Raw genomic sequence first — 21,879 nt, 5'->3', positions numbered from 1 at the left:
ATACCCCAAAGTGAACCATGAAAGTGAAAGGATCTAGATACACAAAGAAATTTATAAAGTCTCTTTTGTATGTGTGTGGGAAAGAACTGGAAACAAGGGCGGTGTCTATCAACTGAGATATCGAGAAACAAAAGATGTTACCAATAGGGCAGCTAGATAGCCCAGCGGACCGAGTCACAAAGGTACATCTTTGTGATAAAATCTGGCTTCAGGCACTTCCTAGCAGTGTGGTACTGGACAGGTCACATCCTCTCTGCCTCGATGAGTTCATCCGTTAAATGACTCCTACCTCCCAGGATTATTGTGAGGATCAAATGAGATGACAGTTGTCAAGTGTTTTATAAATGCTATCCTGATTACTGTGATTACAATGATAAGGATGGAAGGAAGGGCAACAGATTCAGAGAAATCTAGGAAACCTTGTGTGAGATAATGTGACTCCAGCCCATGACTTCCATGATTTAATGGGGGGAAAAAGCACTTGGAAATAGGCAAGAACTCTGCTCAGGCCATGACTCATCAGAACTCGGGAGAGCGTGGATGAATCCCGTGTGCCTCGGCTGAGAAGGGATGGACCAACATTTTGGCAGGCTTCCTTCTCGGGATGCACACAAAGGTTGGTAACACACCCATTGCATCCACTTCCGTTGTCCGGAGCACACCTCCATCCGGCTGGTCCCCGCCAAATGCCCGCTGTGTTTGTCTAAAAGCCCCCGTTGCAGCGGGCTCACGAAGCAAGCGCACTCCCGGGGTCAGAAGTGATGCAGGGAGGGACGCTCTTCGAGGTCAGAAGTGATGCAGGGAGGGACGCTCTTCGAGGTCAGAAGTGATGCAGGGAGGGACGCTCTTCGAGGTCAGAAGTGATGCAGGGAGGGACGCTCTTCGAGGCCAGAAGTGATGCAGGGAGGGACGCTCTTCGAGGCCAGAAGTGATGCAGGGAGGGACGCTCTTCGAGGCCAGAAGTGATGCAGGGAGGGACGCTCTTCGAGGCCAGAAGTGATGCAGGGAGGGACGCTCTTCGAGGTCTGAAGTGATGCAGGGAGGGACGCTCTTCGAGGTCAGAAGTGATGCAGGGAGGGACGCTCTTCGAGGTCAGAAGTGATGCAGGGAGGGACGCTCTTCGAGGTCTCCGAGAACTCTGGGGTCCGCCGTGAGCCCTAAGAGACACCGGCCTGTATCACGGCGCGGTGCCCCAAAGAACGGGAGAGGTCCGGGTACGGAGCCGCGGCCACCCGGAGCGTTCTCCTGGACATCCCGCGCCGTTCTGGGGAAGAGCATCCTGGGCCCGCGTGGCCTGACCGGCCACAGTCGGAGACACCGCCCTGTCCCCAACACGGTGATGTCATTTTGGTTCTCTTCCAGGACGGGGACAAGCGCCGCCCCAAAAAGGGAAGAACTGGACAATCGACTCCGAGGGACTCTGAGAGGGCGGCGTTGTGACCGTGTGGGCTGGGATTCCCTCCATTTACTGAGGAAGTCTTGGCCCCTTCACTGCCAGAGGCAAGCCGGCCTTCTGGCTTAAAACCTCTGCCCTGGCACCAAGGGATGAAGCTCAGTGAGCACGAGGCGGGGAGTTCTCTGACACTGCGGCGGAGGGATGGAGTGGGGCTGTAGGATGAGGGAAGCCCCGGCTTTTTTTTTCTTTTCTTTTTTTTGCCTGCTCATGCCCTATTTTAGCACCGTCCCGAACCATCTATCAATCAATGAGAACTCATATGTTTCCGAGTAAATTTATTTTTAATTCACCTTGCTTTATGAATCGTGATGGGAGAGAAAAATCAGAGCACAAGGGAAGAACCGTGGGAGAGAGAAAAATCAGAAAAAAAGTCAACGCAGCAGGGAGTCTCCTTGGTTCTTTTCCTAGATGCAGGGACGGTTCGTTTTTGAGCGTGGGGCGGGCACGGCGGTAGAGCTGGGTAAATAAATACGGGAGACGGACGGTCCTGCCCTCAGAGGCTGGCTTTCTACGCAGGCGGGCACACGTGCGCACAGAAAGCCCGGGGAAGCCCCGCAGCGGGGGGGGGGCGGACGGGAAGGGCTCCCCCAGGAGGCCGTCCCGGAGCTGGACTCCGAAGGAAAGCCCGGGGGGGGGGGGGGGTAGGGGGGGAAGAGGCCGAGGGAAGAGGGATGGCGGAGGAGGCGGGAGATGAGCGCTCAGACAGTACAGTTGGGACCACTGGGCGTGGCAAAAGGTATAAAGGGTCCGGGGGCTGGGAGGAACCATGCGGATCGCAGAAGATTCTAGGGTACGCAAGGGGCACGTGAGAAGCCCGGAGGCTGGAGGAAGACCGCTTTGGCCGCTGAGTGGAGGATAGCCTGGGAAGGGGCGGGACTGGAGCATGCCGGCCAATCGGGAGGTGACTGTTCAGAGGGGCGAGAGGGGCGGGGCTCTATTTATTACGTCCGTCCGGAGGGAGTGTCGTCACGTGACCCCCTCCGGTTTCCCTCGGCTCCTCCCTTTCCCTTCCCGCCTGTGCGCGCGGCCCAGTCGAAAGGGCGGAGCGAAGCGCGGCCCGCCGCGACGGCGCATGCGTATGCGTGCGCGCGCCCCGTCTCGCTGCGTGCCCACGTCAGCCCGCGCTCGACCCCGGAGGCGGGAGTTTGTCCTCGCGGCTGCTCGGCGTGGGGGCGGGGTCCTGGAGAGCCAGACTTGTGCGGCACGGCTGAGAGCTCTCGGGGTCGACAGGTCCAACTGAGATGGAGGCATGCAGCGGCCGCCCGCTCCCCGGGGAGGGTCAGGAGAACCAGATTCGCAGGGGCAGCGATGGGCTAATCCCCCGGGAGGAGCTCACGCCGGCGGGAATGAGTCAGGTTTGCCGCGCATGCGCCCCCTCGGGCCCCCCCCCCCTTAGATCTCCCCCTTTAGGTTTGCACCCCATATTGCGCAGGCGCCTCCTCTCCCAGGGTGGCTCCTCCCCGGGGCCCGGCCTGATTGCGCAGGCGCCTCCTCCGCTGGGGTCTTTCCCTCCGCCCAGGCCCCTGGGGGCCGGCTTCCTCTGCGCAGGCGCGCTGGCCGCCTCCACGTGCTTCCCGCGTTTCTCGCTGCGGCCTTCCCTCCCGGCGGGTGCTTCCCCACAGCGCCGCGCCACGTGCCCAGCCTCCTGTATAGCCCCCCGCGCCAGCCCGGCTCCCCCCACCCCGTTACGTCAGCCATTAAGCACTTATTAGGCGCCCGTGAAGCGCGTGGGCGCGGGACGTTTCCCCGACGGCTTCCGGCCGGCCGGAGTTCTCGCTTACTGAGAAACTTGGGAAGGGCAGAGAAGGGCGTCCAGCCGAACGTCTCCTTCGGGGCCCTCTCCTGGCAAAGGCTTTCAGGCCCCGCGTGGCTGCAGGAGGGGGAAACTCGCCGGTCCTGGGCAAATGGCGGAGTCTCCGTCCCGGGGCTGGCTCTCGCGCCGGGTTTCGTGCGCGGGGCCCTTGTGCTCCCTAAGTTTTGGTTTCTCTCGCAGCGCGGGGCACTTTGCTATCCCGCCCTGGAGAAGCGTGAGGAAGGGCTCGCTGACTAGTGCTGCTCGGCTTGCCCCGGCTTTGGACGCTTGCTCCCTTTTAGACCCTCCTTTCCCCGCACGGACCCAAGCACCCCCTAAGCCTCTGGCGTGGCCTGCAGAGTGTGACTTGGGCGCGGGCAGCGACGGGCCCTTGCTCAGCACAGCCTGCGTTTGCGGCTTCAGACACAGGGCATCTTTCTCCCCTTGCCAGTCAGTGGCGCCTTCCCAGAGGCCACTGCGGTACGCCCCGGGAGATCCAGGCACCCTTTGTAACCTTGTGGCTGGCGAGGAAGGGGCCAGGGGAAGTCGGGAGGGCTCTGCCCGGGGCAAGAAGCTGGTGTGCTAATTGGAGAACCTGTGTGGGTTTTCCCTCCCCCTTGCAGGGCAAGCATCAGCGCCAACTTGATAGCCAAGAAACAAACGGAAGGAAACCCGTCATCTCCGGTTCAAGTGATTTCAGTGACCCAATTTACAAAGAAATTGCGGTTACCAATGGATACATTAACCGAATGAGTAAGGAAGAGCTCCGAGCTAAACTTTCAGAATTCAAGCTTGAAACCAGGTGAATGCTTTTATTCTTAGTCTGCTTTGAGATCAAGTTTTAAAAGTATGTTTAGCAGTGACTCCTAGGCTTGTGAGCTGGCTCTAGAAAAAAACGGGAACAGGAAGCTGCTATCATACGTTTCTCTCATATAAGGAAAGAAAAGTCAGACATCGAGTGTGGGGAACAGCCCTAGAATTGGAGGCGAGGCCTGGGTGTTGTACCGGCTCTGCCGCGGACTGTTGGTATGACCAGGACAAGTCACTTCCCCTCACTTTCCTCGTAAAGAGAGGTTTGGGCTTGATGTCCTGGGAAGACTTCCGCCCTGGGGGAGAGCCGCTCATCGAATGGCATTTAGCTGGTTAATCTTGATTTGAAGAGTTTTAGTCCCAAGTCGTCTGGATCTTTTCAAGGAAAGTTGTTTCTGGTCATCATCACCAGACTTTGGAAGTCATTGGCAATTAGAAGCTGGACATGGGCTTTTCCCTTAATTTGTTTAACAGTGGCAGGAGTTGTAAGAGCAATGAGATCTTTTGGGATCCATGTTCTTTATCATCCCGGAGTCCTAGTTCCCCTCAGGGCAGAAGGTTGGACTGTTGAATGACCACCCCTTCTCAGGTTTGTGAAAGCATAAAACAGGTACTAAGATTGCAGAGGAAAGCTGCCTTGTTGAGACAGACAGAGAAAAGATGACAAGTAATGGCTATAAACTCAGTGTTGGACCAACCCTGCTAAAAATGACTGCAGAATAGAATAGAAGGTCAGAATACCCATCCTCCCACCTTGTAGTAGGAGCATGGGGGTGTCTGCCGGTGTTTGGAGAGGACAGCCTTGGTGTCTGTCCAACATCCCCTGCAGTGGATGGAAGTCTCACGATCTAAGGTTACGGAACCAGTCTGTCTGGGCCCTGGGGACGTCTCACCTCAGGGCCTTGCCTTGGTGTCTTCATAAAAGTGAGTGGGTGCCTTGTGTGTAGAGAGAAAGCACTGGCTGTTTGCTGAGCAAGAGTTTAGGATGGTCAGTGTTGCATCCTGCTCACACTGGGCAGCCTGCAAAAAAGAGTGAAAGAACACAACTGCAAAAAAAAATGAGCCCGGTGGTCCCCGCCCTCACAGGGGAAGAGGTCTGTGGGAGCTGCCTGGCTGGGACTAGAGGGGGTGGGGTAGATGACCCCTGCGGAGGGATGGGAGACTGTGTTCTGAAGGGCAGGGCTGGGGCAGACTTGGACTGTGGGAAACCCCAGCACTGAGGTCAAAATTCTGCCTGGATTCTCCCCTGGGCCTTGGACAAGTCAGGAGCCTCTCGGAGGCTTACCAGAAAAGCCTCATCTTAGAGGCAGCTCAGTGGAGACCCATGGGTTGAGCTCTGGGCCTGGGCTTAGGAAGACTAAGTTCAACCCTGGCCTCAGTTAGATAGCTGTCTGGCTCAGTTTCTTCATGCTGGTGACAAACTAGCACCTGCCTCAGGGCTGTTGTGAAAATCCAAATACGATGATTGTAAAACGCTTGGTACATAATAGGCTCTATGTGAATGTTATTGACTATTACCTTTATTTTTTCAGTGGGAGACAGGGAGGCTTGGCTTAGGTCCCTGCAAAGTCCCTTGGAGCGCTAGATTTCTCACCCATGATCCTAAATAAACTAGTGGAGGCATGATTTTTGACCATTTATTGCCAAAGAGTGGCTAGTTTGGGGCGTGTTCAATGCCTAAGATTTCTTTTCCTTGCCCCAGTGATCATTTATGCTGGATTTCAGGATGTGTCTGTTTAGGATTTGGGGGTGGGGTGGCCCCCATATTCATTTTAGCCTTCCCTGTGATTGTCTTACCTGTCTTATTTCCTCAGTGTTTTTTTTTTTTTTACTGAGCCCTGATCAAGCTTCCCTGTAGGAAATCGGACCGAATTGATAGAAGAGACTTGAACTCTGGGTTTGGTTGCCCTTATTGGAGAGAATAATTAGTCTCAAAAGGTTGGGTTGCCATTCAAGACCTTCCTGGGCCTGGGAGAAAATCTTTGGCACCTGCCTAGATGACAGATTTTTTCATGAGGGAGAGAAGAGATTTTGGCGTGTTTGTAGCTTTGATTCATTGAATAGAATTAGTCAGTGAACATTTGTCATACTCTTACTATATGCTTCCAATGAAAGATAGAATTGTAGTCAAAACTTGAAGGAAGCTGGGGGGACCAGAGCCGAGCTAGGGAGAGTTTTGTGGGAGGAACAGACAGGAGGCTGGGAACAGTGGGATGGAGGAGGTGTGCCAGGCAGGGAAGGGCTTTGAATGCCAAACAGCATTTTGTATTGGGTACTGGAGGCAGTAGGGAGCCACTGGAGGTTACTGAGTAAGGGAGCGACAGGGTCCAACCTGCTCTTTGGGAAACCACTTTGGTGACTGACTGGAGTGGGGAGGGGCTTGTGGCAGGCAGACCCCGGGCCTGCACCAGGCTGAGGGCAGGGTCAGAAGAGATTCTGGAGGTCGCTGACAAGAGCTATCACCAAGGTGAAGTGGACAGGTCAAGGTGCCATATTGTCTATGAGGAGCAAAAAAAAAGTGAGGAATGGAGGCTGACTCCTAGATTGGGGCTGCCCTCTACATTAATAGGGAAGGGAGGAAGTGGGGGTGAGACAAGGGAAGTTTTAGGGGGAAGGGTCTGAGTGTTTGGCAGCAGGGTGAGTCTGCTGGGACCCAAAAAGGAAGGTGCCTGTCTGCTAGTTGGGAGAGAACATCCTGCATTTCAGATGAGAAACATTCAGCTCTTTCCGAGTTTGGTACGCTGTACTTCCAGGTTGTAACTTACTTCCTCACCTATTTCAGGCCTTTGTTGCTTACAGCAGAGGTGTAAAACACACCACCTCCCCCAACACTGCGAAGAGGGCCTGAACCAGATTAAAAGGTGATTGGGAAATTTTTAACAAAATAAATTAAAAGACAATAAATAGGTAATGTTGCCTTTTAAATCTCATTTGCTTTGCGACCGCACTGGAAGGGACCTATAGACAAGGAGGCCTAGACGTTAAACCTGCCTCAGGTAGATTTCAAGGGGCCTTAAAGCTGGAATGGGGGGGGGGTGGGTCCCATCTTTATTTCAGCTAATTGATTTCCTTTTTAATTGTATTATTGAATTCATGCATTTAAAAGCTTGATTCTGATCAGAAGTTTCTGGGCAATAGCAGCCTGCCAAAAAAGGCTGTGTTATTTACCCTGTGTCCTCACCTTACAGAAGAGAAGGAGCTGACCGCCCAGATCTCCTGCCTCCAAACGCGCATTTGTGCCCTGGCCTGTGATGCCATGGAAAGCGCCTGGCCTGCCTTTGGAGCCTGGGGAGCTGGGCTTTTCTGTCAGGCTTGCTGGCAGTGTCTTCTGCCGGGGAGGCGGAGGCTGTCTGAGGCCTGTGCTGCGGCAGGACTAATGCTCCGGGGCTGGCCACACCAAGTCTGTCCCCAGTGAGAGAGTTATTTGAGCCTGGGGGGGCACCAGGCCGCCCCCAAAGGGGCGAGAATGATGGAGCATCATTCTGCTTAGTGTCGCCTCTGATCTGCCAGCTGTGGGGGAGGGTAGGAAGGCTTTGTCTTACAAAAAAACAAAATGTTAACTTTGTTGCTCACAACTTGTGTAGCCTTGGGCTGGTCACTCTCTGTCTCCTCACTTTCCTCAACCGTCAGATGAGGGGGATTGCACTCCCCATCTCTAGAGGCGGCTCCTTCCAGCTCTAAAGCTCAAGTGATGGTCGTATCAACAAAGTTAATGGCCTAAAGAGGACCTTGCAAAGCACTCTGTGCCCAGTTTTGGAATAACTGAATGTTCCTTAGGGCCCTCCTAGTCCTCACTCTGTGATCTGATGATTTTGATGTGTTCTGCTTTAGGAGGCAGAAGAAAGGGAAGCGATCCACGGTACTGGACACTCGGGCCTGATTTTCCCATCTGAATTTGTTTGTACTCAAGCCTACACTTTGTGGTTTGGTACAAATCCCACTTTTTGTCGCCTAACTCAAGATGTGGGCACCTGTGCGATGTGGGCACCTGGTTCAGACTTAGGAATTCAGGGAGTGGATTGGAACCCTGTGGACACTGGAGAAATAGTCATATACAGTGAAAAAGCAGGCATTCCTGACAGGCCATTTTCATTGGACAGTTAACCTCTTAGTGGTTGTTAAAATACTATCCTATTAAAAGTTAATTTTATTAGGCTTTGCTAACTTTTTAAGTTTCCTTCTATATTTATCTTTTTTTTTTATTATTTTATAATTTTTATTTTTCAGAAGTTTTTGCTTGTTTGTGTGTATGTTGTAAATTAACATGCCTCTCCCATTCCCTTCCCTTCCTGTGTTGGGCAAATTTAAAATGAATAATTGGACCCCAAAACTAAATATTTCAATACATATTAACATAGACCTTCCCTTAAAAAAAGGCCTTACCAAGGTCTCTTGTAATATCCAGGAGCATCTCTAGTTGTGTCCTGATCTACATTTGGCCACTGGACTCAGATGGCTCTGGAGGAGATATTAAGACTGATGACCTGGAACAATCCTCACTTAAATCCAATTCACCTGCATGCCATGGTATCACTCCCTGATGTTATAATATTCTTTGAGAATGAAGGACAATTGGAGCAGCTAGGTAGTATAGTGGATAAGAGTATTGACCCTGGAGTCAAGAGGACCCGATTCAAATTTGACATTAGACACCCAATGTGTGATCCTGGGCAAGTCACCTAGTTCTAATTGCCTGTCTCTCTCCCCCCTTTTCTCCCAAAAGAGAGAGAATAAGAGAATGAAGGATAAACAACAACATAGTTGAACAAAATAAATTCCCGTATTAGCCATGTCTGAGCATAGATGTCTCTGCATTTTAAGTTCAGCACCTCAGATTGACTAAATCCTATTGTTGCATTAAGTTGTTCTAATGTCTTTTAAAGTAGTTTCTCTCTTTTTTAGAAATTTTCAATAGCATTTTATTTTCCCAAATATATGTAAAAATAGCTTCAACATTAATTTTTATAAGACTGTGTTCTAAATTTTTCTCCTCCTTTCCCTTACCTTCCCCCTCCCTAAGACAGCAAGTAATCTGATTTAGGTTAAACATGTGCAAATTCAAAGTGGTTTTTCTCCACAATATTTTGTTATTCTCATTTGACTCATTTCACTCAGTATCAGTTCATAGGGATCTATCCCAGTTTTCTTTGAAAGTGTTTGTTTTGTTATCTCTTAGAGCCCCATATTTTGTTCTATTCATTTACCACAATTTGTTTGACTATTCCCCAAAGGAGAAAATACCCTCTTTGTTTCTACTTTGGGGTATCATGAAAACTGCTTTTCCTCATGATTTCTTTGGATGACTTACCTTGGTAAGAGAGTATGTCCTTTGGGGGAAGGGTCAGGCCAGGCACCTGGGCTACCACTTGGAGGGCCTGGGATCCCCATTTTCCTCCAGCTCCCCAGAGCTCATCTTCAGATTGTCCCCAATGCTGCCAGGTGTCCCTTAGAGCCTAGGTGCCTTACAGAGTTTCCCAGTGATTTGTAGCATGGTTTATCTCCTCACATTTTCTGGTAGCATCTCTTTGAAATGCTCCAACCATTTATGTGTTGTCAGATACAGGGTCTCAGGCTGATGAGCTCCCTTGCTCTGGTCTTTTCTTCTCTCCTTAGAGGTGTGAAGGATGTTCTCAAGAAGCGGCTCAAGAACTACTACAAGAAGGAGAAACTGACCCAGCAGCGTGAGGATGGGGACACCGGCAGCTACTACGACTACATCTGTGTCATCGACTTTGAAGCCACCTGTGAGGAGGGCAACCCCCCCGAGTTCACTCATGAGATTATTGAGTTTCCAATTGTCTTACTGAACACGCACACCCTAGAGATCGTAAGTGAGCTGGGGCCCCGCTATGTCTGTCTGTGTGGGCCCACGGCTGTGATTCAAGCCACTGCGTTGTCCTTGGTCTCACCTTAGCTGACCTTCCGAGCCGAGGCCTCCGATCACAGGCCCTCTTCTCTGGTTTTGGGGGGGGGGGGGTGCCCATGAGCAGACTTGTTAGATTTAGGAGCTGCTTCATTGCTGTGAGACTTGTATTTAGGTCAGTGCCCTATGGGGGTTGAAAATGACGGCCCCAAAGGGCAGAACCGAGAACAGCAGGACAAAGTTACCCACAGGTCCAAGGGGAAGGGGCTGGGGGACCACTGATTGGGCATGGCAGAGTGGGCTTCTCTCAGATTCTGTGAGTCTGGCCACTAACCTGATGAAGATCCCTTTAGAAACTGGAGGCAAATCCCTCAGTAGGCCCTCGTCAGGTGGCCCAGGAAGAGCAGTGCTCTAACAGCAACCCAAGCCACCTTTGGGCAGCATTTGGGGTGCTGACAGCCAAGGCAGCAGTTGGGATGGCCGAGAGTGGTTTAATATTTATGCACCAGGCAAGTGCTGAGCACTGGGCACAAAGAAGGCCCCAACAGCCCTGCCCTCGATGAGCTCCCAGTCTCCTGATGCACATGAACGTGCCAGAACCTCTGGGTAAATAGGAGGGGCTTCCTGAGAAAGAGGGCATCCAGAGGCTGAGATGAGAAGGGGGAGCTAGGGAGAGAGCTCTGGGATGCGTGGGAGATGGCTTGTCTTGTTCTAGGACTAGTGCTCCTCAGAGAGCATGGGGGTACCGGTGATGAAGGACTTTGAGTACTAAACAGAGGGTTTCTGATTTGATCCTGGAGGCAGTAAGGAGTCTCTAGATGTGATTGAACAGGAGGGGAACCTATGCTGCAGGAAAGTCACTTTGGTGGCTAAATGGAGGGGCAAAGACTCTGGTAACCTCTGCAGCATGTTTCATCTAAAGTCCTTCATCTATGGCACTGATCTGACTTCTTGAGTTTTTCAAAGTTATTTTCCAGCTCTCTTATGTTTCAACTAAAAGACTATGTTGGGATGCTTTGTTTAAGAAAGCAAAGTGTTTTGTAAAGATTGACATCCCATTCACTGCTTGGGATCAGTCATTTGGAAAACTCACTCATGTGGACTTAACCCTTTTCCTTTCTGTGCCGGACAGTTGAGATATTTATTGTTTATTGAAGTGCTGGTGAGTGAAGAGTGTGGTGTGGCTTCCAGTAAAACCGTGGTGACAAAAGGCTGCTCTAATGGAATTAGTAATCAGAATAAGGGGAATGAGAGTCAAATTTGGAGTTCTACAACTACAGGTGGAGGACTGGGTTCCCTTTGGAGTACTGCACATTGCCAAGCTTGAGTGGAGAGGGAAGGGAGCACAGAATAGCTGTCTGCCAATGCTCAGAGAGTGTTATCATGTGGGAAACCTGCTTGCCTTCCCAGAGGAATGTTATCAGAAGATACATTTTGGTTCTGCATAAGGAAAAAAACTTCATGGTGTTTAATGCTGTCCTAAAAGGGAACAGACAACCTTGAGAAGTAGTCAGTTCCCTGTCACTGAAAGTATTCAAGTAGTCCTAGTTCTCTGACCACCCTGGTAGTAGAAGTTCCTGTCCTGGCTGTGGGGGAGATCTCCATTGGGTATTGGCAGTGGCTGTGATCCCACAGGCTCTGAGGAGAACAGGAATGAGAAGGTGGTGTTTGAGGAGTTGAGAAAGGGTTGTCTCCTTGTATCGGGACAGTTTCCAGGCCTTTCTTCTTAGTCGTTCTGTTGTGACAGAAATCAGAGGTGCCTAGTCTGGTTTGGGAACCCTTGGTATCTACGGTTTGCTCTCATGGGTTTGATAGCTACCTATTGGTTCCTTTTTATTAAATGGACGCTTGATCTTGTGCATGAGATTCTAAAAAAGTTGGTATTTCAAGGACTGTGTTGGAATTCTCCAACCCGTCTTAACTAATTCAGTGCAACTTTGGTCCAGTTTTAAAGATAAGTGAGTGTACAAACCTTGGAAAAGTGCAACAACTTGAGAAAGGGCTGTTGCTGCTCTCCAGAGTCAGCTTATGTGTCCCAGCTTTTGCCTGCTGATGAGCCTGTGGTCTCTTTGCCTCGTAGGAAGACACATTCCAGCAGTATGTGAGGCCAGAGATTAACACACAACTTTCTGACTTCTGCATCAACCTCACAGGAATTACACAGGTGATTATGCCATGAGCTTTTTATTTTAATTTTTGAGAGTCTGAAAAGGGGACTGAAAATGTGAACTTCATTTTATAAAGGGAAAGGCTAATTTGTTACTTGACAATGTAGTTAAAATCCAGATGATGGCATTCCTTATCACTTGGCAGTCTTCAAAGCTGTTTCTTCAAATTTTGGTCTTAAAAGATAGGAAAACATGTATGGATGAAAGGTCTAGGATTGTCAGCTGACTAGAGTTGACCCCCTCAACTCAGCAGGGTAGTGATGTATCTGATGGTTGGTCATATGAATATCAATAACCTAAGGAAGGATGCCATGCTGGTATTAAGATGTCCTCTTTTAATACATCCTTGTTTATAGCCTGTCTTTATAGCATTATACCTAATGATTTAGTTCTTTGGCATTTTGGTAAAGTTCACTATTCAAAGGTTCCTTCATTTAAGAGTGGTGGTAGTTCTGTTCTACAACTTAAAATCATTGCACTCCCCAATTATGTTGACTTGATGACAGTTACCCCTAATCCTGAGCACCTCCTTCCTTCCCCAGTATGTAGCTATAAATAAATGTTGCTTTAAAAAAGTGGAATTTGTGCAAGAGGGATTTCCCCTTCTCCATCCCACCTTTGCCCCAAAGGGACAGGCTAGCTTGGATTCAGGAAATGCTTACTAAAAAAATAAACATTTCAGAGAGAAAAAAAGGCAGCCTCTTTTTCTCACTCTGGTTTGCGTCTTAGAAATTGTTAGTGTTGCATATTCACTCTTAAGATTGACCCTTATTTTTGCAATTTATAACTCCAGGACATGGTGGACCGAGCTGACACTTTTCCCCAGGTGCTTCGGAATGTAGTGGACTGGATGAGGCTAAAAGAGCTAGGAACTAAGTACAAATACTCCATCTTGACGGACGGGTGAGTAGATGCCCTGGAAATGTTGTAGCCGTTGTCCTTTGTGGACAGATGGACGAATGGATGAGCTGCTGGTGGGGATTAGAGAGAAGCACTTCCATGTTAGCTGTGCTTCCCAGTGATGCATCCAGCAGGAGAGACACCTTTTTCTCTCCCATATTCCTGTTTCTGATTCAGTCACCATCCACAGAGGGGCAAGGGGCTGGAAGCAGGAGAAAGCAGTGATTATAGAAGGCTGTCCAAGAGGATGAGATAACAGTAGGCAGTACAGCCACTGCAGCAAGGTGGTGCTCCCCCCCACCCTGGCCTGCGCCCTCTTACATAGTAGAAACTTCTGGAGGGCAGGGCCAGTGTTTTGCGTCCCTTTGTGTCCTCAGCATTTAGCATATGTAACACCTGGCATGTTGACTGACGGATGGCCTGGTCTCATCCCCCACCTCTTTGCTAGTCAGCATTTTAAAATTTCCCAAGGCTTTGCCCTTAATCTATAGATGAGTAATGGCGGCTCCATGTTAAGATGGGGAGGTTGCTGCCACACCTCTGTCCCTTAGTTTGTCACTCTGAACCTAGCAGGCCTCCCTCTGCTCCCCTCCCCAATTCTCTAGCTCCTTCCTTGTCAACACACCTCCTGTATCTGTCTCCTTGTGCCCTCTTGTTCTTCTATACCTGCTGCAAGGCCCTCCATCTCCTCACACTCACATCCATATCAGCCTTTCTCTTCTGAACTTTCCTAGCTCTTTCTGTCTGTCCAACTCATGTCCTCTGTGCTTATCCGGTGGTTCAGAGATTGGGGATGTTCTCACTGTCAGCAGTTGGAATATGGAAGAACCTTCAGAGGAGGAGGTGAAGAAAGACCCTGGAATGCTTGGGCCTAAAGGAACAGCTATGCAGGCACTGACTCCGAGGATGGAGTTGCCCTTGTCTTTTCAGGAAGGTCTCCCTCAACACCTCAGGGACCGTCAGACAGGAGAGCCTCCAGGAGGTGCCGAAGCGTGAAGATGAGTGGCTGGGGCCGGGGCCTGCCTTTCAAGGTCAACCACAGAAGTCTGCGGTCTTCTTGGACTACGTAGCCCAGATGTGGCAGAGAAACTCCCTAGATAGGTCAGATTGGATGACTATTCTCTACTTTTGATGATTTCATGGAATCACAAATGACACTGCCTGGAGGATTCTAGGAAATAGAGTTGGAAGTTATCACTTGTTGTTCAAGAGACCAAAGACAAGCTCACAAGGAGCCTGGCTAGTGTCAGGGCTGCTGGAGAGAGGGGGAGTTTGGAAAAGGATGCCTGTTTAAGGAGATGGTACCTTAGAATGAGGTCTCGGGACCCCCACTTAAAGCAGACAGCTGGCTGGCTCCTGCAGGAGTTTGCCTGGATTTTGGGTATTTGCCTGGAGTCTTGCCAGGCTAATCCAATGGCAAGGGAACAGGGTGGGAAGAAGCAACTCTGTCCTCCAGCCTGACTCCCAGAGAATGGGAGAAACCCGCAAGAAATGAGAGAAACCAGCCCCCAAAACCCTGCCTCAGATGAGGGCATCCTCCAAGGGTGCAGAAGCATGAGCAGAAACTAAGTGACTCTGAGAGTACATTTGTCTTCCCGGAGTTGGGGCAGTGCCCCTGAGGCCCCCGTGATGAAGATATGATGGGAATCGGCAGGATTCAGCAGAGCACTCTGTGTATTAACCTAAACCCAGCAGGAGACAACTTGGGTTGGAAAGAACATCTGAATGAAGATGAAAGGGACCAGAATAAGGGGGGAGACCCTCATTGGAATCTCTGCAGGAACAGGGAATGGGAAGGATTGAGAAGGACATGGCAAGACTAGCTCAGAGGAGTTAGGGGGAGGTGTCTTTAATTATTCAGATGTTTTCCAGGAAAAGCAAAATCATCCTTATGAATGCCTTGATGATTTCAGCCTTTAAAAGCTAGTAGAGCATGTGTTTAAGGTCTTGAGTGCCAGGTTAAAAGAGCTCTTTTAGCTATTGGAAGACCAATAAAGGTTTTAGAGCAGGCTGCTATCAGGAGAGCTGAGATTGAAAAGGAACTGAGGTTCTTCACCTACTGAGGGAGATGAAGTTGATTTAGGAGAAAGAGAGGAAGACCACAGGAGATAGGGGACCGGAAGTCCCCAGTGGGGGGGGGGGGCGCTTCATTTTTCTTTCATTCCTTTCTTTGGTTGTCTATGGCTTGGTAGGGACAGAGCAGTCATAGCTAGTGGGCAGCTAGCAGGGAGATAGAATCAGAGAGTGCCCACCTGTTTTGCCTTTGGTGAGCTCAAGGCCTGAGACCCAGAGGAACTGACCAATGGAGTGGTTGAGCTGGGGTCCAGATTTTTTAGCAGTTTGCACAGAAAGATGGTAGGTACTAGAATAGCAGCTGGCTTTTGAACAGGAAGCAGAGATCCCAGCATGGATGACTTCAACATGAACACTTCGTGTGGGATTGACTGCTGAGGCTGGAAGGTTGCCAGAATGAGTTTGACAGGCTCCTGCTGTTCTTGTGGACAAGGTTGGAGTATGCGGAGGTATATCTGGGACTGGTTTAATCCAAGGCCCAAAGAGGAGTCATTAACACTTCTGTGTCATTCTGGCAGGAGGGTGCTTCTCAGGGCTTTTTGGTGTCGAACATCTTGGCTAGTGGCTTGACTGACATATGATAAGATGGGAGACTCATCCCAGGTGACCCAAAGGTAGGAGCTCATATGGCTAACTTGTTGAGTGCTAGAATAAGAGCCAAAAATGCCTTGGCTAACCAGAGTGTTGCACTGAATCTAAGGGGAGTAGGCTGATGGGGAATGGTGTCAGTTCTTGCTCTAGGGGCCAGTCACTTTTCCAGAGATGAAATGCTATCTGGGGTAGCAGCTTGGGAAAGATTTGGAGATTTCAGGATATAAAATGTGATGTGAATCATCGCATTGAGATGATTTTCCAAATGATAGCTTTGCTTGTTGGCTGCATTAAAAGCTGGTGGTGAAATAATGAATTGATCTGTTTTTAAGATGGGGGGCTGAGGAATGGAGAATAGTAGTTAGTGATTGTTAGGCCCTGTTCTGTGCCTCCCTAATCAGTGGGTTCAGTTCTGGTGGCTTCAGTTATAGGAAGAGCATTGTGACTTTGAAGGCACTTTGAAAGCTCTATCTGAAGAACTGAGATTTTCCTGATGCTTCACCTCCTATTAGGTTTGGACTGGGGGGGCCTGCAAAGTCGTGACAGCTGTGATTGTGTGTTCATCTTCTCCTTGAAAGCAGGAGTAATAGTAGCTAGGCCCTGAGTCTGCAGAATTGGAGAGCAGAAGAGAGGGAAAAAAGGTTTGTGATAGCCACATTGGGATGGCCCTTTGAGTGGCAAGTTGGAGAGGAAAGAGGTCCCCAAAGCTCTTTTTTGACACCAGTTGACCCAGTCATGGCAGGTTAAAGCTGATTAGGAAGTAGTAGGAACTGGAGGCAGGGAAATGGATCAGGAAGAGGATTTAGGCAGGAAGAGCTTTCTTAGATTGTCTTCTAAATATTTTGCTTTCAATACTGGCTGCTTTTGTCCCTTTCTTTTCCAATTTAAAAAAACTTAAGTAGTTTTTACTTTTTTTCTTTTTCTTTTTCTTTTTCTTTTTTTTTTTTAAACAATAGTGGCAGAAATACCACTAGTTTTATCATCGTGGTACAAATGATTGGTGTCCATTTTGTGTTAAAGCTAATGTGTGACAACTATGAAACCCATGCTCTATCCTGTGCTTAATGAAATCAGGATCAGCCTGAGGAAGATGACATGGTAGGTCCAAAGTGAATCTTAGGACTGTCCAGGAGCAGATGCTCTCCACGTGTCTTTGTGGGCATGGGTGACCACTGGTTGAGTGTATGTGACAGGAAATTCTCTGTCCTACCTGACTCGGCCATCTTTAGTTTGGTTCTCTTTGGGAGCTGGTATTTATTGGGAAGAGGGGGGGAAGAAATGGGGAGGGGGGGGGAAGGAATTAAATCTATTGTTACAATTATAGAGTTGCTGATTTTTTTAAGATTAGAGATGAGTAGTTGTAAGGGGGGAAAATTAAGATGATTTAAGTCAAAATGAGCAGATCCATGCTTATCAGAATGAATGTAAAAGAATTAGTTGTAATTCTAGTATAGCATTTACCTTCTCCTTTTTTTCCCCCTTCCCCTCCAAGTTCATGGGATATGAGTAAGTTCCTGAATATTCAGTGTCAAATCAGCAGGCTCAGATACCCTTCTTTTGCCAAAAAGTGGATCAATATTCGAAAGTCATATGGAAACTTTTACAAGGTAATATTTGTTTATTTTGCTAAATAGTGATGATATTGATGTTAACAGACTTGTTATGCACCATACTTATGTCAAGGAAGTACTTTGTTGATTCACTCTGCAAAAATGGCTTCTGGTTTATTTGCTTGATGTTGTCTCCAAGGATTACTTTTTATTTCCCAAATTGGAAGTGTGTGAGCTGTGGCAGCAGTCATGGCCCTCCCTTCTGTGCTGTGGCTCCATGTATGGAATGATAACTTCAGGGTGGAAAGAGTGGGGAATCAAGGGGATAGTTTGTAGTTTGTAGGTACTGATGATTGTTCTTCTAGAGCCTGCAGCAGAGACCCAGTCACTCCATGAATGTCTTATGTGCATTGGAGTCATTCAAGTTATTGCCCTTCAAAAAAAGGGGGGGTTGGGGTTGGGGTGCCAGGGACTACTTTGATTTCCTTGTCAGCTCTCTGTGCTGTTTAAGCTTCAGGGTAGGTAGGTTACCTGTTACCATGATACCCTGGCAAAAAAAAAAAAAAAAAAAAAAAAACGAGACTTGACTCATCAGGCTCTCTATGAAAAGACTTTCAGAGACTGGACACTGGGGCCCTTTGGCGCTTGTCAAGGATAGCTTAGGGCACCAAGATTTGGCTGACGGATGTCCGGCTTTATTCCCGTTCACCTGCCTTTGATTCAACCCTATTCAAATAGATGGAAATTATTCTTGTTCTTGTTAACTGGTGCTAACCCTTCTAGCAGCCTCACAAATCTGGTTCTTTGGCTTTGTTAGAAGGGAGGGGGAGAGGAGTCAGAGAAAGAGAATGGATGGGAGGGGGCGTTTGGGGAAGTAGTGTGAGCACATCTGTCTCCTAGTTAACGCTCCCATCCTCCCCTTTTTTTTTGAGTGGCCCCTCCCCTGGCTCAGCTGTTGAGGTAAGGGCAAGGTCTTTACTGCTGCTGCTGGTGAGGAGAGCTCACAAAGGCTCCTATCCCTCTGGCTTTCTCTCCTGCTGCTTCTGACTGTTTGGTGGGGAGCCGAGTACTGCTGGGGCGCCAGGACATCTTCCGGGAACTTGTTTCCCGTGCTGGGCTCAGCTGGTGAGGAGAGCAGGCTGTGGTTGGCTCAGATCCTTTCCAGGGCCTTAGAGTCTCCTCCCAACAAATCAGAGGAGTCAGGCCCCCTTAACACTTGAGGCCACAGAACTCATACAAACTCCTGTCATCTGCCTTCCTTCTAGTCAGATTTTCTGTGCCTGTAGCATCTTTTCTCCCTTGGATTTGGGATTAGTTTTGACTCGTGATTCTAACCAACTAATATATTATTTTACTTCACATTATTTCCTGAGGAGATTTAGGAAGAATTAAGGAATTGTGACCCTATTTTTCATAGTGTCAGTTTTCTTTTGTGGCAGAACTATTCTGAACTTTTAAACACATGATTTAGGAAGCCCTTCTTCACGATTCCAAGCCAACAACTCTTACACAGCACAGTGCAGTTAGATTTTTTTTTTCCCCCAAAGGGCTTTGAAAATTTCAAGATATTCCTTATATTTGTCATTCTTTATAATATATTCTATAGCCTTGATGTACTTAGTGATTCAACTATTAGTTACCCCTCATTGCCCGTGGTTTGCTCTAATACCTGGAAATAATTTTTAAAAATAAATTTGTAAAATTTTTTGATCATCTTTTGAGGTGTACTTCCATAGTGATATTATTGGGTCAAATTGGGGGTAGGAATGGATAGGAAATTTTCTTTTTTGTAAAATCCTGTCAGATTTTCTCCTGCAAAGATTCCACTATTTTGCAATACCATCTTTAATATATAAGCTGCTTATTTCATTATTTCCCCACCAGCACTGAGTTTTGCTGTGTTTTGTTTTATTTATTTATTTATTTATTGCTAGTTTGGTGAGTTGTGAGGTGGTATTCTGCTCTGATATATTCAGTGCATTTTAGGAGCCTTTCCAATGTATTTGGGTAGTTTTCTGATTTGGCTCTCCCTTCTCATTCTGTATGATTCTCGGCAGTGGTTTTCCACAAATTCTTCTTTCCTGTCCAAAACTTTATTCTTTTTAAAGCTACAAATGTTTTATAGTTCTCGTAAAGCATGTGGGCTCCTCTTGTTTTGGAGTTTATATACCTGGCTAATTTGAAAGAGCTCATTCCCTGCAGCACTATTGGTTGCAGTAACCAAGGCTTGGGTGAATTCCTGGCATCTCTCTTTGTTTTCTTTGCTTCCTGAGGAAGAGCTCTGCAGGCCGTTCTGGGCACAACTGGTTGTGGTCTTACATAGGTGGGGATCAGGATGGCATTCGAAAGTTTGTGATTGTTCCTGTGTTCTTGCAGAGCCTGCTTCGGAAGCCGGTGACAGCCGATCTAATGTTCTTTGTTTCCAGGTTCCTCGGAACCAGACTAAGCTGACCATCATGCTTGAAAAGCTGGGGATGAGTTACGATGGGCGGCCCCACAGTGGCCTGGACGACTCCAAGAACATCGCCCGCATCGCGGTCCGCATGCTCCGCGACGGCTGTGAGCTGCGGGTCAATGAGAAGATGCATGGAGGGCAGCTCACGAGTGTGTCCTCATCGTCACCCGTAGAGGGCGCCCCAGCCCCACAGATGCCGCATTTCCGAAATTAACAATTAAGATTTATTGCCTCCTGGTTGGTAACACTGCAGCTTGGGTTGCTACCAAAAGTTAACAGATGGTTAATCACTTATTGAACTAATTCTACAATGCAAAATTCAAGCACCTTAGATGTTTAAAAGTTTTATTACAGATATATATGCATATATGTGTATTTTGTTGAACAAATATATATGTATATATGAGTGTGTGTATATATATTTGTTGAACAAACAGCAGATGGAGGGAATATTTGAATTCAATGCCACCAGCACTTTTAGTTCTTAAAGTATTGTTAACAATTCTCATATATGTGTTTGTGTGTGTGTGTGTGTGTGTGTGTATACGTCGGTGCACACACACAAACATATATGTGTGTGTATATATATATCTGTATGTTCCTTTTTGGAAGTGAGCTTGATCATTTGCGAATACGAAGAGCCCAGTCTGCATTTGGGTGGGCTTGGCCTTAGCCAGCATACACTTCCCCGCTTTATTCCCAGATAGTCATTGTGCATTCCTTTCCCTGCATCTGACCTAGATGTTCTGGACTGCAGGAAGAAAGACTGAAGTCAGGAGTGGGATGGCAGGCCACCCTCCGACTGATGTGTATGGCATGGTCACCCATCAGGTCACTGGTACAGTTTAAAACAGGATCAGTCTCTGGGAGGGGTCGGGGGGGGGGGGAGAAGAGAGGGAGCAAAAATCAGGTCGGGTCATAGAATCTGATGAAAAATGTAGTAATTAATGCGGATTACTGACAGAATGAAAAGAAGTGGAGTTTGGGGGAAATCATAGAAAACATAGCATTGAACTTACTCTGCATTTTTTAGGAGGATTGGGTTTTTAGGGCCTTTTTTCCCCTGTCACATAGTTATAGGCTGAAACCTATAGAGACCAAGTAAATACTAAGGATATGAGACTTTGTGTCAAATTAGTCATAGAAATCAAGCGTCACCATTCACATTCAGCACAGTCAAGGAGGAGAATAAAGTAAAAGTAATGCATTCCACTCCCATTTTATATTTTTAGGAGACTGAAGAACCTTAGATTAGAAAGTCCTTGGAGATCATTTACAACAGTCCCTCATGTTGTACGGAAGGAGACTGAGGCTCAGGAATGCTTGGCCCAGAGGCCTTTGTCCCCTGCTGGCTTTTTCTTTGCAGTGTGTAAAAAGACCCAAACCAGTGGGGCCACTGTTATTGGATTTGTTCCCATATGGTATGTTGTATATAAATCATTTGAGTTGCTCACCACATGAGCAACTTAATTAGTGATCGTTGATGCCGAGACAGGAAGAGATCAGTTCTTATTTTTTCAAAGAAAGCACATTCTAATGATGGATAAAGGAGGAGGATGTTTTGCCTAGAGACAGAAACCTCTGTTTTCATGTATTTAGAAATTGTTCTTGTCGCTGCTTCTTCCTGGAGCCCAGCTTCTTTGGTAATCTTCACATGAACATGCTGTGTACCCACGAAAGAGGCCCAGGGGACTCCTCTGTCTCATTAGGGGAGGCCTCAGCACTTGCAGAGCAGTGGGGTGGTGCTCCAGCTGCAGTGACTGTCTTCCCTGCCTTTAGTTGTGTTTGCAGGGTGGGCACATTTGCTCATTTGTTTGACATATATCAATGACAGCGTCATTACAGCATTCTTTAATTAGTCCACTGCATTATAATATATTTTTATTTTCATTTTCACTTGAAAAATGCCTTTTATTTAAAGATCTCTGAGGACATAAATGAAGATATGTACTTGATCATACATTTATTCTTTTTGCCTTTGGGGCAATAGTGTTCAGTTTCAGTAAAGGATAAATTGATGGAGTCATGTTGCAGAACATGGCAATGTACGCCACCTTTCTTTAAAAAGCTTGATGAGTAAGTAGATCTTATTGTCGATAGTGTTTTTCTTTCCCTTCCTAGGGTTCTTTTTAAAATGCCACTTTAATTTTTAGGAGTCTTTTATTTTTGTCTTGTTCCTTGTGTCATTGTGCCCTGATCACACGCACCTCTCTCTCAGGCT

The 21,879-nt window shown here is 47.9% G+C and overlaps 1 protein-coding gene across 4 annotated transcripts; it reads left to right on the top strand.

The window, feature by feature from the left end:
- The first annotated feature begins 287 nt into the window (after positions 1-287).
- ERI1 (exoribonuclease 1) lies at positions 288-19,890 on the top strand. Of its 4 annotated transcripts, none has more exons than XM_031944117.1 (7): positions 288-616; positions 3,872-4,050; positions 9,672-9,885; positions 12,002-12,085; positions 12,883-12,992; positions 17,146-17,260; positions 19,630-19,890. In XM_031944117.1, the coding sequence occupies exons 1-7, from the start codon at positions 605-607 to the stop codon at positions 19,870-19,872; spliced, it is 957 nt and encodes a 318-aa protein (XP_031799977.1). In that variant the 5' UTR covers positions 288-604; the 3' UTR covers positions 19,873-19,890. The 4 variants fall into 4 exon arrangements, with proteins under 4 accessions (XP_031799977.1, XP_031799976.1, XP_031799975.1 ...); XM_031944116.1 differs by lacking the exon at positions 288-616 and adding an exon at positions 2,216-2,357; XM_031944114.1 differs by lacking the exon at positions 288-616 and adding an exon at positions 2,456-2,811.
- The last annotated feature ends 1,989 nt before the right edge of the window (positions 19,891-21,879 follow it).

Source organism: Sarcophilus harrisii, chromosome 6 (genome assembly GCF_902635505.1).
Source record: "Sarcophilus harrisii chromosome 6, mSarHar1.11, whole genome shotgun sequence".
NCBI lineage: Eukaryota > Metazoa > Chordata > Mammalia > Dasyuromorphia > Dasyuridae > Sarcophilus > Sarcophilus harrisii.
Note: the sequence above shows the minus strand (reverse complement) of the source record. Positions and strands in the feature narration are given on the sequence as shown.

Excerpts from the sequence above, each read along its gene's own strand:
- ERI1 (XM_031944114.1), top strand. The coding sequence starts at position 2,698 with ATGGAGGCATGCAGCGGCCGCCCGCTCCCCGGGGAGGGTCAGGAGAAC. Across the intron at positions 4,051-9,671 it reads GAATTCAAGCTTGAAACCAG|AGGTGTGAAGGATGTTCTCA; the intron begins GTGAATGCTTTT and ends TTCTCTCCTTAG. Across the intron at positions 17,261-19,629 it reads CATATGGAAACTTTTACAAG|GTTCCTCGGAACCAGACTAA; the intron begins GTAATATTTGTT and ends CTTTGTTTCCAG.